Genomic DNA, 17,240 nt, shown 5'->3' on the forward strand with positions numbered 1-17,240 from the left:
CTGTGTTAATATTATGCTGTGACCATTATACATGTATTTGCAATTAGGAGACTATCGTGTTTGTTTAAAAATAATAAAATTACAGCTTCAAGTCTTCCACTGGCAATTAAAAGTTACAAAACCAACCAACATACCGTTGTCCCACATTACACTACAAAATCAACAGACTGAATACCATTTTGCATCTACATTTTAAAAATAATTGATTAAATGACCAAACAAACACAGGGACCTCTTGTGCTGATGGTGTGATACAGTAGTATTGGCAGGCAGAACGACTGTGGGCAGAATGTGCAAAGTCTGATGTAACAAGACTGAAAACTGAAGCTTAGTTAAAAATAATGAGTCCCATTATGTCAACTACTTGTATCGTGGACCTGGACATCTTTTTCTAAAATCTATTTGCTTCTGCACAACCATTCCACGTGTACTTAAAATCATTAAAAGGGCAAAACGTATTTGGTTATTTTATAGCTAATTAGGAAAATGTATCTGTCACATCTACTTCCCTAGATCGGTAGTCTTTTTAAACAGAGATATTAAATTTCTTTGTACAGATTGTTTAATACATTTTATTTCAGTTTGCAAACATATAATCTTAAATTAATATACTACCTCCAGTGTACTCCCACGACTCAGGAGTATAGAATATTCCATAAATTATTAAGTGAAGCATTTAAAAGAAATTCAAATAAGCTTTTTATAAACTGCAGCATTTACAAGACTTACGAATTAACTGTATGCTGGCCTCCTTAGCTTCTTAACCTCGAAATTTCCTCTTAAAGTCATACATTTTGTCCCTGCCTTTAATACCCCAAAGCATTGACTGAAACATTTTGTCTGTCATCATATGACAACTACAGTTATTACATACTGTATCGCAAAAAGGAACATTTAGTTTGAATTTTTGTGTCAGTTTTAACTCAGGAATGACAACCTCAGCAGATTGTGCACAAATCAAAACCATATGGACCTGTGCATTCAGGAAGAATGCTGCCGCCTCCTCTCCATGGCCACCTGCTAAACATGGCTAGAGTCCCATTGTGCGGACAGCCATGCATCCACTGGTCTGTAATCATACCCATTAGCTGCTAGTGTAGCTCTACCGCATAGTGCACAAGCTGCACTGTGAGCTTTACGGAGAAGAAGATAAACAAAAAGCGACAGCAAGAAATGCTGGGCCGATTCTCACTATTGCAGTCTAATTTTGGCCTAAAAGGTCATCAACAAAAATCCCAGTAACACCCTCCCATCTCAGGTTCAGTTACATGAATGAGTTAATGTAACTCATTTAACTCTCCACTTGTGTCAAAACATATCCCTATATTGTTGTAGCTGCTTTAAATGACACGACATTAATAATTGTATGTCAATCTGTTCATATTGTCTGGTAAATGCTTTATTCATGTGCTCATCCCACACAGACTAGACATGTATTCCACTGAGAAATACAACAGTTTAGCATAGGCAGCTAAGAGGCTTGACAAACTAAGATAGCCACTTGATTATTTATGAATCTTCCTTAAATTTAGAAAGGAAAGACTGGAGCCAAAACAGCCTCCACGATCTGCCTCTTGCAGACACACTCTGTATCCTGCACTTTCACTGCTCCTTACTTCTTATATAACTCCTCTGACATCACGCTTCTCATGCTATAACCCGTGTGTGACAAGCGCATACCTCCAATTTATATATTAAATAAACATTTGTTGTTGTTTTTTCCACAACTGGAAGACATATCTGTATTACAAAACCTGCTGTGCTAATAATGTACTCGTTACATTCCATAATATTCAATGAGAAGAATTAAAACTCCTATGAACAAATGAAAGCAGAGAATATTTTTCCAGAAGCGGTTAGTATAGATTAGGTTGTTAAAAGCGTGTCTAATTTGTGTTTTGACGAAATAGTAAAAATCCCGACCAAATCAACATAACAGCAACACTTGTTACACTACTGCACACGCAAACACACAAAGAGCCAGTGAAGAGTTTCTTTTTACCTGTCAGTACAGATTTCCACAAGTGCCAGTTAAGAAGGATCAATTACGCTGATAACACTATAACCCTGCATCCTCTGAGGAATGTGAAGACTCTCAGATCAAAACAAGCCCATGCACAGGTGAATTTCTTCATCATCATCATCAACAACAACAGCAGCATGCACACACTTGCGCTCTCAAAAGCCCTCTTCTGCATTTGGGAGACTGCATGAGGAGTATTGTGGGTGTGTGTGAGAGCGTGAGAGAGAGTGAGAGTAGGCAGGGGCAGAGTGTGCGCAGCAGCGGAGGGAGCAGAAAATCAGTATTCTGAATGCACAGATGGAGACAGTGTGGAGGCAGTGACGTGGCTGGAATAATCACAGGTTGGCAAAGCGTCTGAAACATCTGGAACAGAGCGAGCTCCCCCTCACTTTCTTTAAACATAGGGCACTTACTTGATGTAGCAGTCACGCCCCTCTCTGTTGGTGCCCATGTCCCATCCATTTGGGGGTCCCTGTGAAGCACTCCAGGTCCCTGAAGGGGGCGGCCAGCCTGAGGATTTGGTCCTGTGGCTGCGGAGGCAGAAAGAGGAGTCAAATCAAGCTTAGCTCCACTTTTTGTAATCATTTGTGATTTCATTAAAACCTGTGCAAAAATGGTCAGATCAGCTAGTCTAACGGCAAAGTAACTAAAAAGAGTATTTGCCACAGAGATTTTTGAATCTTAATAGAATAAATAAATTGCACAGATAAAAAGCGATTCAGCCCAAGTGATAAGAGATTGTCCGATTCCTGCGTGATAAACAATGCTCCATAGTCACTGTTCACTGAGTGCATACAAATCAAATTAATTACGTAAGCTCGACACACAAGCGGAGTTGTCATGCCTCACTCTTGTGCTTTGAGAGGCATGAAATTGGTTTTATTTCTAGATGTCAGTACATTCTTTATAAAGAAGCCCAGGGGAATTCTGTCATGAAGTACTTATTTGATTTGCTCAACGCCAAGACAATTTGATAACGTTTATCGGAGAATATAACCAGCCATAACCGCCATCCTCAAAACAGTTCATTTTAGCCTATTATCTGGAAGACAGCAGCAGTCTAAATCTCGGTTTCAGCTGATTTTCTGATTCTTACCAGCAAAACAAAGTTCTGCACAGTTAGAAGTTGGCAGAGTGAAGGTGTTCACGAGAACTATAATTGGTCAAAATGCTTCAATCTGTCTTTTCCTCTGCATCCCATTTCTTTTGTTCCCTCTATCTCTGTCTTTGTGTCTGCACACTGGTGATGGTATGAAAGCAGTGGCAGTAAGTTGTGTCACTTCAAAGGCTTGTCTGCCGTGTAACAGGGCTCTTCACATTCATTATTCAAAGCCCCTCTTTCTTTCCCTCTAAATGTTTCCCCAGTTACTGTACCGATGATAATAAAATGCTTGCGAGGTGTGCTTGTGTCTGTATGAAAGAGTGCGTCCTAGTGGGCGTGTGTGTGTGTGCACATGGCTATTTCATGAGATCTTGATAAAGTATTACCATTTCATCAACACGTGTAAGCTGAAAGAAAGGCCACAAAACACTGCAAAGCTAGTTGGTGCACACAGGTAGTCCACGACAACGTAATGCAATAAAAGCTTGAGCACAGTTCTCAAGTCAGCTATCCTAATAAAAACACACATCTGTGCTGCTGGATGCATTAAGTCATATTTAATTCATTTCAAAAATTGAATTCTGCAGTGAAAATGGTGTTTTTCCTTTGGGTACTGCATTTTACGTCTGCCTGTGAACACTGGAAGCAATGTGATTTACTTTAACAATACAGTGGTGTGTTTTGGCGTTATTAGTGTTTCCATACAGATATGGATTTATTTGACCTACAGTACATTAGCTGGGAACAGGCCTCGATGGTGTATATTTAGAACATTTCCTGCAGCTCATATGATGTGTGTGGACACAACTAGATACTGTCTGACGCTGTTGGAGCCACCTCATTGACGAGTCCTCTTTGTACCCACCATTGTACTAGCAGCCATTTTAACACAGGCATTGTCTAATGTTGAATATTTATACATTTTTCTCAGGAGATGTTCAAAAAATCCAACAAGTGCATAATATTGTAAAATTATGATATTTTTTTCCCAATACTACATCTTCAGCAGTAATCTGCTTGACATTTTTTCCAAAGGTCTACACCACAATAAGTGTATTACTTACAGTTCCAGATGCAGTGCCTTCAAAATATATGACTGAAGTAATGATTTGCGCCAAAAAATCCATTTCCTAACTCTATGCCACAAAGTATCAGCAGCATAGTGATAGATACTGTGATCTTTGATTTCTTTTGTCTGCAGACAGGAGGACCATTATGCCACTACGCCGCAGCGCTCGAGCTAAACAAAGCGTCTGAAAAGGTTCACCCACTGGTGGACAGTGAAACCGATCTTCCTCAGTGAGCATCAATAAATAATGCCTGCACAGTCACATCGGACTAAGTAATCAAGCGCTAAGTAGGCAAGCCATGCTGCACAATTCATGAACAGGTTACCCAAGAGTCAGAGTGAGGACAATTAGAACAAGAATTTGGGAGGCAAAATGTAGGCTTTCTCAGAGCATAAATTACACTAAAACCACAAAATGCACAGAGGCCATTTTTGTATTTTGTGCATGCTTTTGGATTGAGCTCATGTAGCAGCCAAAAACATTTTTTAAAAGAGCGCCAAAGGAACACTTAAAAGGAATGGGGAAATTAGGCTCGCCTCATGAAAAACTTTGTTAACACAGAAAATAACATCAGGGTTTTATATCATAATCTAAACTAGACTGTTCCTCATTTGTGAATTTGTCTTGTTTTCAGAAATTAAGAGAACAGATGTTCCAGTCAGTAGTTGAATTGTTCTGTCCTGGTGATGGCAAAAAAGATCACTTTTCAGTGCCTCATAAAAAAAAGCATGAACAGTGTGACCCATGCTTAATCACAGTAGTTCACTTTTAATTCGTAGAAGCAATCCAGTGTTATATGAATGCTGAAGTCCTATTTATGTAGGGAGTAACTATGCATTATAAACAAGCAACAACTAAGAAGAGCATTCCAACACAGACATTCCAGTTAGTTTAAATAATTTACTTTGACAATCTTGATGAGGGTTGGCTATGTGAAACCACGTTCTGGTGCCACACGTGGGCCATTATGCATACAGAGAAAAAAAGAAAAGTAATTATTCATGAGGTATTTGAGGTATTCAAGATATACGCACACACACACACACACACACACACACACACACACACACACACACACACACACACACACACACACATATATATATAGATATACATATACATGTACATATAGATGTGTTTTTGCTCTCACAAGTCTATTTTGCAACAAAGACGCCTGTTTGGAAGCAGCAGCCAAATTTTACTGATGTTTATGTGCCATTTCCCAGGGGCCCAAACCTATTGCATTTCCTTTTTGTTTCCTACACATTTCCCAGCATGCACCAGGCAAGAGAAAGCGAATATCCCCAGGTTGAGAGAGCCATACTAATTTCCTTTGCATATGCCATCTTGAATAAATCATCACATTGTTCATCCAGTGCAGCCAGATTAGTGTGATAGAGGGATTCTGTCATACAGCATTTACTGTATTAAAAAAGCATTTTTCTCTCAGCACACCGTTCAGCATTTTCTGCCAGATAAAGACTCTTAAAGACACAAGTTTCATATATTCCCACGGTCAAAATGACCTTGCTAGCAGCATTAAAACAATTTTATAGCTATTAAAATTTGACATCGCCTTATTCTAAGGTCAACAGTGGGGTCAATCTAACAATAAGTGGGTCTTTTTGCTCAACTCTACCTGCTTGACAAAAAGGGGAGTGTTACAAATATGATTTGAGGCACACTGTGAAGAGGCACTGATTCTGCTTTCTCAGTGCTCTTGAATTAAACAGACAGTTATGCATAGATAGACCACTAATGTGATTCTGTTTGGATATGAAATCAGTGGAGAGACAGCAGACGAGATGACCATCTCGTGGGAGAGAGCCCAGGGAGTAGAGCAGAGTGGCTCAGACAGAGTGGAACCACTCTGATTAAAGGCCCTATTCCTTTGCTCCTCTTTTAGATACTCCTTCCATCCTGCTGAGGGCACTGCCTCTTGTTTCAGTAAACATCTGCCCTCTGCTCGACTTGCCAAACCACCACCTTGGCTCTAATTCTTTGATCGATACGAGAGCACAAAAGAGCACGGTCCAGCCTGTGATTTATATTGTTTGCTGCTGTATATGCATCAAAATTAAAATGAAGGCTATTGCTATGTAACTACTAATCTTTGAACAAACTGCTCGGTTTTATGTACATAAATGCTTTCTTTGCTGCTCCACATTGCATCTATTTGACGTCAGAGAAGAAATCACTGTTTTTCTACTCTGCAAAAATGACTTTCCCATGACCACATCGCATTAACACAGCCAAAAATCAAACTGCCTGGGTGATTAAAATTTCTTCCCTGTCCCATATAATGCCATTATACAATAATATTGAAATTGTCTGCACAATAACACTCACTCCAGAATAAGAGTGTCTGTTTTCCCCATTACTCTAAATGAATATTGTATTTCTGTGTATGTCTTTGTAAGCACTGATATTGTTGCCATGGGCAACCGCACTATCCTGAGCAGCTCTCTGGTGCCTCTATATAGAAACGTTTTTTGGTTAGTTAATCTCCTCTGGGTGGGTATAAAAAAGCATCTGGGAAACAGCTCACCCACTGTGATCCCCCTGCTTTGTTACAGTGAGTAAAGGAACCTCGATGTCCCGCTGTTTACCTGTTAAATGACAAAACATCATTATCTTACAAAAGAGCTACTATTTGAAAGCTGGATATAGTCTGCAGTAGCACTTAAAATATAGGAAACACAGAGCATATCACTAAATATCATATCAGAATCGTAATGTGCATGATTGCATACACACAATGCGTTTCCCAGCCGAGTAGTAGACCTTACTACATTTGATTGAATTAGTTGAAATAATAAATCCAGTAGTAAAAGATATTCAAAGCTAAACAAAGAAATTTGTGTTTTTTTGCATTTCCCCAAGCCATCCTTTGTGCTACAGCTCTCTATAGAAAACATTAACCAAATATAGTGATGAACTTACCCTGTGGGTGCTGAACTAGACATGAATGCTCCTGCACCTCTTTGTGCTACTCACTGCTTTTACGCTAAAAGCTCTACAGCACGCAACATAATAAATAGTTGCCTAAGACCTCATCCACCAGCCAGCTGGCTACCATTTCTGACCCAGAGTCCTTTCTGAGTCTTCTCTTCCCTGAGAGTTTGTGATTTGAACGCTAAGTATGACAGATCTTTTGGTCTGTGTGTACGCTGATGAACATTTAGGCTAATCAATTTGTGTCCAGACCAGTGATTTCCTGTGGATAAAGTTTGCAGTTTTTATATATATATATATATATATATATATATATATATATATATATTTTTATTTTTTTTTATTTTTTTCGGGGGGGGGGGGGGGGGGGGGGGAACACAGCCAGAAATGATCCAAGTGAGCACCACAAGCATAAAGTCACACAGTCCAAGTACATTAGTACATTAGCTTTAGCTGTTGTTCTGCATTACTTGGTTGCGGGAAAACATGCACATTTAATGAACATAGCCATCATTTATATAAGAGTGACTAAATATAGCTACAACAAGATGCAGTGAACAATATTCTAGATTTTTTTTTTTATTTTATATATGAGCATGCTCAGCAAACTGCTACATATTGCTGTACACCTTTTAGCAACCCTGTTGATTCAGGAAAGCCCTGTCTGCCTATTGCTGCTGCTTATATTTAGAGAAAATCAAAAGGAAGGAAAATAGGAAAATAAGTTCTTAATAGCTAAAGAAAAGCAACAACTTCAAAGAGGACATTATTGCTTTGTATCTTGTTACAAAACTTTAAACAAGTGGAAATGCTAGCTTGATTTTTAAAACAACAGAGAAAGAAGAAAATGAAAGCTATATCATCCCTTTGTTTCTGACAGCAGACACATCTGGGGGTGTTGCAAGGCAGGAGGAAGAGACAATGAGGGGAGCCTTTCTTGCCTTTCTTGTAGCTCTCTGAATAAATACAGTGGGTTTCGCTGTGAAATACAGACTCATGCTGACTTAAATTCCTAATGGTAGATGAGAGGGAGACAAACATCAGCAACAACAAAGGGAGGGGAATGCTTCTGTAGAAGTGGTAACTCATAGTCAGGGTTAGCATTGTGTGGCATTATTAACAGTGACAGGATGCAGTGATGGTGGTGGTCCACTGGGAGCCGCATCATTGCTGCCATGGGGGGATACTAAATAGAAAGCAGTGTTTCCGTACGACGATGGAAAATCACTGCTACCTGTTTGATTTCCAGCTAAAATGTTATGAAAAAGGGCCTCGTATAAACCGAATACTTATGTGCAACGCTAGTATTTTTGATGCATGTCTTTTTCCATAAACAAAGAACTAATGAAAAATTGTCAGTGCAGTTCAGTGATGACTCATAAGTGAAATGATACGCTCCTAATATACATTTCTGTGACACACAGTAGCTCGTTTAATGTATCTTGTTTGTGATCAGCTGTTCTTCTCATCAGTGGTCCGTGGTGCCTCTAATGGAGCCAAATCCCCTAGGAGGATTAATGTCCACTGGGGGAGATCCACTCAATCTAGCAGACCCATGTCCGCGCAAGGTGAGGTGTAAGCCCCGTCGACGAATGAATTCCTCAGGATTTTTAATCTATGCTTTGCATTATCATTGCTTCTAATGACTTCTTCTAAAACAAAACCAATATGAAACTATGGATCTGTCACAAATGAAAATGACCCTCATGAAGGAAGTAAATTTGTAAACCGAAATGTGCTGTCTTTTAATTTTAATTGCAAAGTGTCATGATTTAAACGGCTCTTTAGCAACTATAAATATTCTTCCTGTTCAGGCCATAGGTATTTTGATTTTAAAGATAAAAACCACTCATATGTCATAACTCTAAGCAGATTTAAAACATTTGAGAAAGCTATGATCAGTACCCTAAACTGACTCAAAATGAAAATGACTTAAAACTCTGCTGAGAACTAGCAATCACTGCTATGACTCAATTTCCTGGAATAATCTGAAATTTTGCAACATCCTCTGCTGCTTCTTCTCATGTTCCATAATATCTATGGTTACCTTATATTACATAATACTCGTGCAGTAACCGTGTCTACTGTCTGCAATATTTATGAACTTAGATACATACAGTTTAGACACATGAATCGCATCACCAATTGCATCCACCCCCACTGCCATCTCTCTCACTTGCTCATTCATTTCACATCATACGTGACTGCACAACTTGCTCTCTTGAACAAATCCATAACTCAGCATTTTTAATAACACTTTCAACATGTGATCCGAATCATGCCTTTGAACATACAAAACGCCGGCTGCTACAGAACGAACAGGCAAATCCACAGACTGGCAAATTCATAGCAGCATTCGTTGGACTCACCCTGACAGCTTTGGCATCTTCACAAAGCTGAACACATCCATGTGTGCTGCAGACTGCAGTCAAGGCTACAGATTCACCATCTACTTCACTCCGGCCCCATTATCTCTCACACTCTTTGGCAATAGAGAATAAATAATTTAAGGGGAAAAAGTGGAGCTTCCACAAGTCAGGAGGAGAGATTAGTCCTGTTGTCTGTGCTTCTGCATGGCTGAGTGATTCCCGTGTCCTCGCCTCAGCAACACAAATCCATAGCCCATGGAAAAGGATCTGGCAGCGCAGCTTCCCCTAGTTACATCCTTCAAAGCATGCCTCTGTTAGCTGCGTTAAGCCACCTTCATTTAATTTCCATCGCGCTGGAATGATGTGCAGGAGTCGCACAGTAACAACAGCTTTGGAGAGAGGCAGAGAGAGCCAGAGCGAGGGGCAGAGGGAGGGAGGGACATGGGTGGCGGTGGTTGTGGGTGATGAGAGTGGAAAGAGGAATGTGAGAGGATTTGTGATGTTTGTGTGTGTGCTTAGTAGCAAAGGCACAAGAATTTCTAGTTAAGGATGGATCTGGATTCTAAGAATTGCTCGAAAAACAGTGTGATCAAGCTACATGTGGGTCTTTCCATAAAGCGAGAAAAGGTTGAAAAGAGCAGGAAGGATTAAATAAAAGCTGGCAACGCATCATGTGCACATTATATGCAACAGAGGAGTAGCAAGAGCAGCTGAAGAGTGAGGACCTTATGTGTCCCCTCCCCAGATGAGGTCTCTGCATCACAGCTGCACATTACTGTACAGTGCATTTGTTTTGACCTTTCGAACCAGTTCAGCAGGTAAATGCTCACTCTAATTGATGCAATTCATGTGAGGTCAAACATTTTAACAGTATCGTCCAATTCAAGTAAATAAAGAGTTAATGCACTTATCTTAAAAGAAGAGCATGACTTTAACATGTCACGATAACAGGATCTGTCTTATGTTGTTAGTAATGCCCAGAGTGCCAAAGCAGGAGGCTGTTGGAATTTCAAATGGTTCAGATGTTTAAAAAATGCCTCAATGCCACATATCCATTGTATTCGCAGATCACCACAAGGTCTAGTAACCCAAGGAGGAAGAACTACTCTTCATAAATGAAATACCTCAGATCAAACACCTCTACTGAAAACCACCAAGAGCCAATTAGCTTTCTCTCTGATCCAGGGAGGCCTCACACTTATTCATGCGGATCTGAAAGTTTGGATAAAAGAAAATAGCCGTGGCAGCACAATTTGCTGTTATCGAGATCAGTAAAACATGCATTTTTGATGTTAGACAAGACCAACATCAAATATATTATATAAACACCTGCTGGCATTAAAAAGAATAAAACCTCGACAAAGGTAAATAAACTAAAAACTGCCCAATTCTCAGATTTTCCATTTTAATCACAGTATAGGCAAAACAATCCAAGAGTTAAAAGGAGAGAGTCTTTTATCTAGTTCACTGCTCGGAACATGAACTAGAGAATCGGAGAATAAAAAACAGGTAATAAGAAGGGCAGGTAGCAAAGGATAAATAAATGCATACACAGAATACAAATAGTGTTTGATTCTAGTTGAGAAAATTCATTCAAGCTACAACTTGTGTTTCCACAATCAAGTACCAAGGATCCTATATTAAAATGCCACAACTTATAAGGCTCTTCAGAGTGAGTCAGTGTGCCTTTGCTGAGAGTGATACATAAAATAAAGTATGTTGTCACTTCCACTCAGGGTCAGGCTTAGGCATGTTTGCTGCCGCAGAAAAGATACAACTTAATGGGTAAAAATGGGTGAGCCTCCCGGTGAGTGAGAGTGAGCCCAGGTGAACTGCTGTTGATCTGAATATCTACTTAAGAGTTTGTCATAAACCATCCATCTGAACTCCAACTAAAAGAAAACAAAGAAAAGAAGAATGAAAACCAGAAAAAGTGCTTTGCCTATGATTTTTTGATCTATCTAGCTATCATTTCGAAAATGTTACTGTTACAATCTGATTCTAAACTGTTGGACTGAAGCATCTTGAGCAATCCAAACAACATTTGGCTGATGATACATGTCTGAAAAAATACAGCCAGTCCTTTTTTTTTTTTTTTTTTGGATGAGATGGTAAAGATACACTGAAGAGCAGAACAGAGAGCGTGTCTGACAATTTGCTTCAAATTCAGCTGCAGTGTCTTGTGGCACAAAGATTGAGAGACTCAGCATATTTTAGACAGTTATGTTTGTCCATTTGGGTTTGTGGCCCAGAGGCCAACACGAGTGGCAGAGGATATTAGGGTCAGACAGAAGCGTGATATAAGGCGACTATGGCTGAAGCTTTGACCGATAAAGCCCCGCTGCCCTACTGATCCCTTGCTCTCCCCCTCGCTGAGTCCCTTTTAAAACAGCTGATTTCAGCCTTTCTGGCACACTTGGCCATTTAAAACCTTCACTGCTTTCATTTTATAAGTACTGCCTGTGGACGACTGCCTTAAAAATAATGAAAGTAAAACCACAAAATGTTGCAAATGATTCTAGATAACACAGGATTTCTTTTAAAAAAAACCATTCAGAATACATTTTTTCGGGATACAAGGTAACGCCTGCTGTGACATCATGTTTTCATGTTTTCTCATTTTGTACAGTGCAGTGATGTGACTGTGTAGCCTCCACTACCCTCTGAACTTCGCATTAGTGCCCTCTGGATCACAACATGTGTTTGAGCAACCACTACAGCAAACTGCCCTTAGACAACGCCCTCATCTGCAGAGTTTGGTTTGTTTGTGAGTGTTTGCCTGTGAGCCACCTCAGAACCTCAACTTTCGCAGTCTCTTAGTGCGACACTAATTACGCCTTGGCTGCGGATGATTTATTCAGTGAATTAAACAGCTTTTAGGGGAGAGTTTAAAGATCTGAACGCCTTTTTGCTATGAATATTCAGTGGCGTGACTAATTGGGATAAGAAGTGAAGTGTTACCTGGCTGAGTTGTGCTACGCTTTAAAAAGATTACGGATTTGGTTTGCCAGTTTCACTACACCTGCTGATAAAGTTCAAAGTAATACTTGGAGGCTGTCGCCTATTTTGTGTGGAGTGAATAAAGCTGCATAATGGGGATACTGCCAGTAAGCTCATCACCATAATTATCTGTGTGAGTGGTTAACCTGCAGGTTATTAAAACATGTTTTTGTGGGTCAAGGGTAGGTCATGTTTTGGTGCATCCATTTATTAAGAACCAGGTTAGAAATGTGTGCGGCAGACTTCACTATGGTAAAACAGCTAAAGAAAATCAAGCTTAATTCAACGGTCCCCTTAAACAGTGGCGGTCCTAGCCCGTTTGGCGCCCCGGGCAAACACTCCCTCTGAAAGCAGCGCTTCAGCAGCAAGCAGGCGCACCGAGGGCTCTCGCGCTCACTTTTCGTGTATAGAATTTCGAAAAAACACTGGTGCAAATTATAAGTCTGTATAATAATGTCTGGTGTTTTTGTGTTTGTTGTTTTGTTTTTATTTTGTTTTATTTTGCGAGTTGGTTATTAGACGCTGCTCCAGCCAGCCAGAGAATCCCCCGCCGCCCCGCCCTCTCCTCCCTGTGCCGCAAGCAGCAGGCGCACCTTGCAAACGGAGGGCGCCCTTACTCCCAGCAAATGGGCGATAGAAAACCGATCGGTGCCTATGCCATTCCCAGTATGTGCTGGCTGATGTCGGGGCAGCATGAGTACGAGCATCTTTTTTTTTTTTTGCCGATGTCCGTGATGCCGCCCCCCACCACGATGCCGCCCCGGGCAACCGCCCGTGTCGCCCGTATCTAAAACCGCTACTGCCCTTAAACCAGGGGTGTCAAACTCCAGGCCTCGAGGGCCGGTGTCCTGCAGGTTTTAGATCTGACCCTGGGTCAACACACCTGAATAAAATGATTAGCTCATTACCAGGCCTCTGCAGAACTTCAAGACATGTTGGCTGTATCCCAATTCAGGGTCTGCAGCCTTAAAGTACGCAGCCTCAACGATCCTCAAGGGCTGCGTACTTAAAGACCGCTAAGGCCAGAAGTGCGAGGCTTGTGAAATGGGGCGGTCTAGCCTCCGTTGCGCTGCCAAGGTTGCCTAGCAACCATGATACTAACAGCTGGAAACGTTTCATGAAGCTTTGTTTGACAGAAATGAAGGAGAACATCTTTTGTTCAAGTGTTTGTTTGTTTCTACATGAGCTTTGATCATTCTCTGTAAGATTAAGCTCAGCTATTGAACGGTGTATATTTTAAATTCAAATTCAAATTCAAATTCAAATTCAAATTCTAATTTTATTTGTCACACACACACAACCATACCCAGTATGACATGGGGGTGAAATGCTTGTAGCTGTACAATGCCCGACCATTAAATGACAGAAAAAAGTTTTACAGTATTTACAATTTACTACAAAATTTACAAATTAACTTAGGAATTTACAGTAAAAAAAAATAATAATAAAAGAAAATGTGCAAATAGCAGAAAGAGATTATCAAGATTATAAATTATAGGATTATAGGAAGATTGTGGTGGTGCGTGTGGTGATGTGATGTGTGTGAGAGTCCAGTCTTATAGTGATGTGTGTGGGAGAGTCCAGTCCTACACCTGGTTCAGGGCCCGAATAGCCTGGGGGAAGAAGCTCCTCCTCATTCTCTCTGTTTTGGCCTTAAGGGAGCGGAAGCGCTTCCCAGACCTCAACAGTGAGAAGAGTCCATTGTTGGGATGGGAGAGGTCCATCATAATCTTCTTAGCTTTGGACTTGCACCGCTTGGTGTAGATGGACAGCAGGTCAGAGAGCTCTGATTGAATGATGCGTTCGGCTGAGCGCACCACTCTTTGCAGATCTCGTCTGTCCTGCTTGGTGCTGTTCCCAAACCAGGTGCAGATGTTTGCCGTCAGGACGCTCTCGATGGTGCAGCAGTAGAAGTTCTTGAGCACCTTCAGTGGCAGATGGAAGTCTCTAAGTCTTCTGAGGAAGAAGAGACGCTGACGGGCTTTCTTAACCTGGGTGTTGATGTGGCAGGACCATGACAGGTCCTGAGTGATGTGGACACCCAGGTAGGGCCTTTAAAGTAAAGGCTTTAAAACCAAGTTAGTACAAACATCACTAATGTCACATAACTTTGCCGACATGTGGCCAACAGTAATGTTTTAATGTTCTTCGTTATTAAACATTTGCACATAAATAAGTGACATAACATTTAGTACTTAGTTTACTAAGTTACTTTTCGGGCGCCCCTCATCCGCCGTTTTTTTTTTGGCAAAATTATCCACACCCACCGCCGCGCTATGCATTCTGGGATATGTTGGGCCACGAAGTCTACACCGCCACGTCCTTAAAATTCAGGGAAATGAAGGACGCATTTGAGGGCCGCATTTCGAGCAGCCTTCAAATTGGGACAGCCTTCGTCGCGTCGCTGTGATGTAATCGGCCTTAAAATGCGCCCTTTAAGGCTGCAGACCCTAAATTGGGATACAGCCGTTGAGGAGGTCATTTAGCCATTTAAATCAGCTGTGTTGGATCAAGGACACATCTAAAACCTGCAGGACACCGGCCCTCGAGGCCTGGAGTTTGACACATGTGCCTTAAACGTTTAGGCTCAGAGGTTTTTGAGCAGCTAAATTATTTTCTTTACTCATACTATATTTTGGAAAACTTCCAATCAGGCTTTTGGGCCCATCAGAGCACAGAAATGGCTTTAGTAGAGATAGAGATTGTAAATGGTGTTGGTATCAACTTGAATAGACCAATAAATAAATAAATAAATAAAAATCTCTGTCCTTGTTCTACCTGACCCCAGTGCAGGTCACAGTTGGAAGTATTGTCATAGACTCTAGGACCTTTTATGTTCACCGTTTTTCATGCTTGTTTTCTGGTGTTGTCATCAAAAGACGTGCCAATAGTTTTAGATTTATGACGATGATTCCCAACTCTGCATTGCTGTTTCTACACTAGAAGCTTTACAGATTCCATTCAGATGTTTTTTCAGCAATAATCAGAGCTTACTTCAGCTCAATGAGGATAATTCAACAAGATATTTATCACTGGAGCACTTTCAGAAACAACTGAAGTCCCAGGCAATAATTCACAGGCACCAGGTGCTGTCATAGGATAAGAAGTGTGACTAAATACCAAAAAAAACAAAAAAACAGCAGGAGAAAAGCACGCATCACACCTTATTGAAAATTATTACACTGAACACTTGTTTGTAGACTCATTATGTCTAAATATCTCTTATTTGCAGTATCACTTAGTAGTTCCTAGGGTCCGGATACCAATGACAGGGCTGCTTTCAGCCACTATGACTCTAATATCATCATTTTTACTTTTTACTAGAATAATGTGAACGTGTCTGGAATTTATGACACTGAACTTACATCCTCACCTAAACCTTCTGCAACTTCATGGAGCTTTGCAGTAAGTTTAAGCTCATTATTTGGACTTTTAGGCTTCAAATTTATCTTTAAAAAATGGTAATGTTGCTCTGTAAGTGCTGGATGATGTTAGTTATTAATTGCCATTTTAGCCAAAGTCACGATATTCCGTGCGTTCATGGCTTGCTTTCAGTGACTGCCCTCAAGTAACCAAAAAATGTCTAATTGCAGGTTTAAATTTTTCAGTAAACAAAGCCAGTGAGTAAGCTTCCATAATAACATGACCTCTCAACTGTGTGGGCTGAATTCATCGAACATACTAAAGTTTGGCTGTAAAGAAGCCCTATTAATCTATGAGGAAACTGCAGTTACATAACTTTGTGTAGCACCTGTTATACACTGGCATTTGAGTGGATAACCACAACCAGCTACTGTCACCATTCTACTACAAAATGCAAAGATGTAAAATAAAACATTTTTATATAAGTTGTAAACACTATTTGTCTTTCACACCCACAGATATATGATTGCAATGTATTGGTAAAAAGTAACTTGGCCAACCCATGACCTTAAATCAATACACAGCAACAAGCACAATCAATTCTTAAGTCAAGGAAAAAGCTAAAAGGCAATTGAATAAATGCCCTCTAGAGCATACAAATAATGTTTATCTTTATGATTACACCAACTAGTTCTCACTGACATATGAAATAGTATAAAAACACACCAATCCACAGCACTGTACTCACTGAATAACAGTGAAGATGCCGAGTTCATTGTCATCTGGGTCCATTGCTGGTGACAAGTCTAATCAAATTTAAAGCAGTGCTTGTTTCTGTTTTTCCTGTCCAGGCCTTTTAAGCCTTCTTCACTGATGCGTGCTCCCGTCCTTCCTCCTGACTCCAGAGTTTCTCGCTGCTTGATTTGGATTTTTAATAGTCAACTGCACTCCGCCTGACTAAGCCATTCAGTTATTATTACATACAGTGCCCCTGTCCAAGTGAGTGGCCAGTGCCCTGGAGGCGGAGACCGAGCTTGTCGCTTCTGCCTCAGTAATGAAATAACATCACATTCCGGTCCGGTGCACCAGAAAACACAGAGAGATCAATGCTGAACAGCTGGGCTCCAATGGGGTGCTGTGCTGGTTAAAACTGCCTCGATGAGCAAGGCTCTCATGAAAAACATATTTCGTTTGGGTGATCACACCTGTGGTGTTTTCATATTTCATCCTTACTTGACTCGTCATGCCAAGTTAAGATTTTCCAGTTTTTCCCGTTCAGACTGCTATAAACATCACTGCTTGCACTATAGTCTCAGTTTACTACGAAATTACATTATCTGAAATATTTATCTTATCCC

The 17,240-nt window shown here is 40.5% G+C and overlaps 1 protein-coding gene across 4 annotated transcripts in view; it reads right to left on the reverse strand.

Annotated features, from left to right (window-relative positions):
* LOC146500616 (FERM and PDZ domain-containing protein 4-like) overlaps positions 1–17,240 on the reverse strand; it is a 35,429-nt gene that overhangs the window by 15,406 nt on the left and 2,783 nt on the right. Inside the window, exons 1-2 of one of the 4 annotated variants that reach the window (XM_085136601.1) lie at positions 16,631–17,150; positions 2,437–2,553 (exon numbers count right to left, since the gene is read on the reverse strand). In XM_085136601.1, the coding sequence (XP_084992727.1) occupies positions 2,437–2,553; positions 16,631–16,674 (161 nt within the window). In that variant the 5' untranslated portion in view covers positions 16,675–17,150. The other 3 variants (XM_085136602.1, XM_085136600.1, XM_085136603.1) reach the window with 3 other exon arrangements.

The sequence above is a fragment of the Neolamprologus multifasciatus genome, chromosome 16 (assembly GCF_963576455.1).
Source record: "Neolamprologus multifasciatus chromosome 16, fNeoMul1.2, whole genome shotgun sequence".
Classification (NCBI taxonomy): Eukaryota; Metazoa; Chordata; class Actinopteri; order Cichliformes; family Cichlidae; genus Neolamprologus; species Neolamprologus multifasciatus.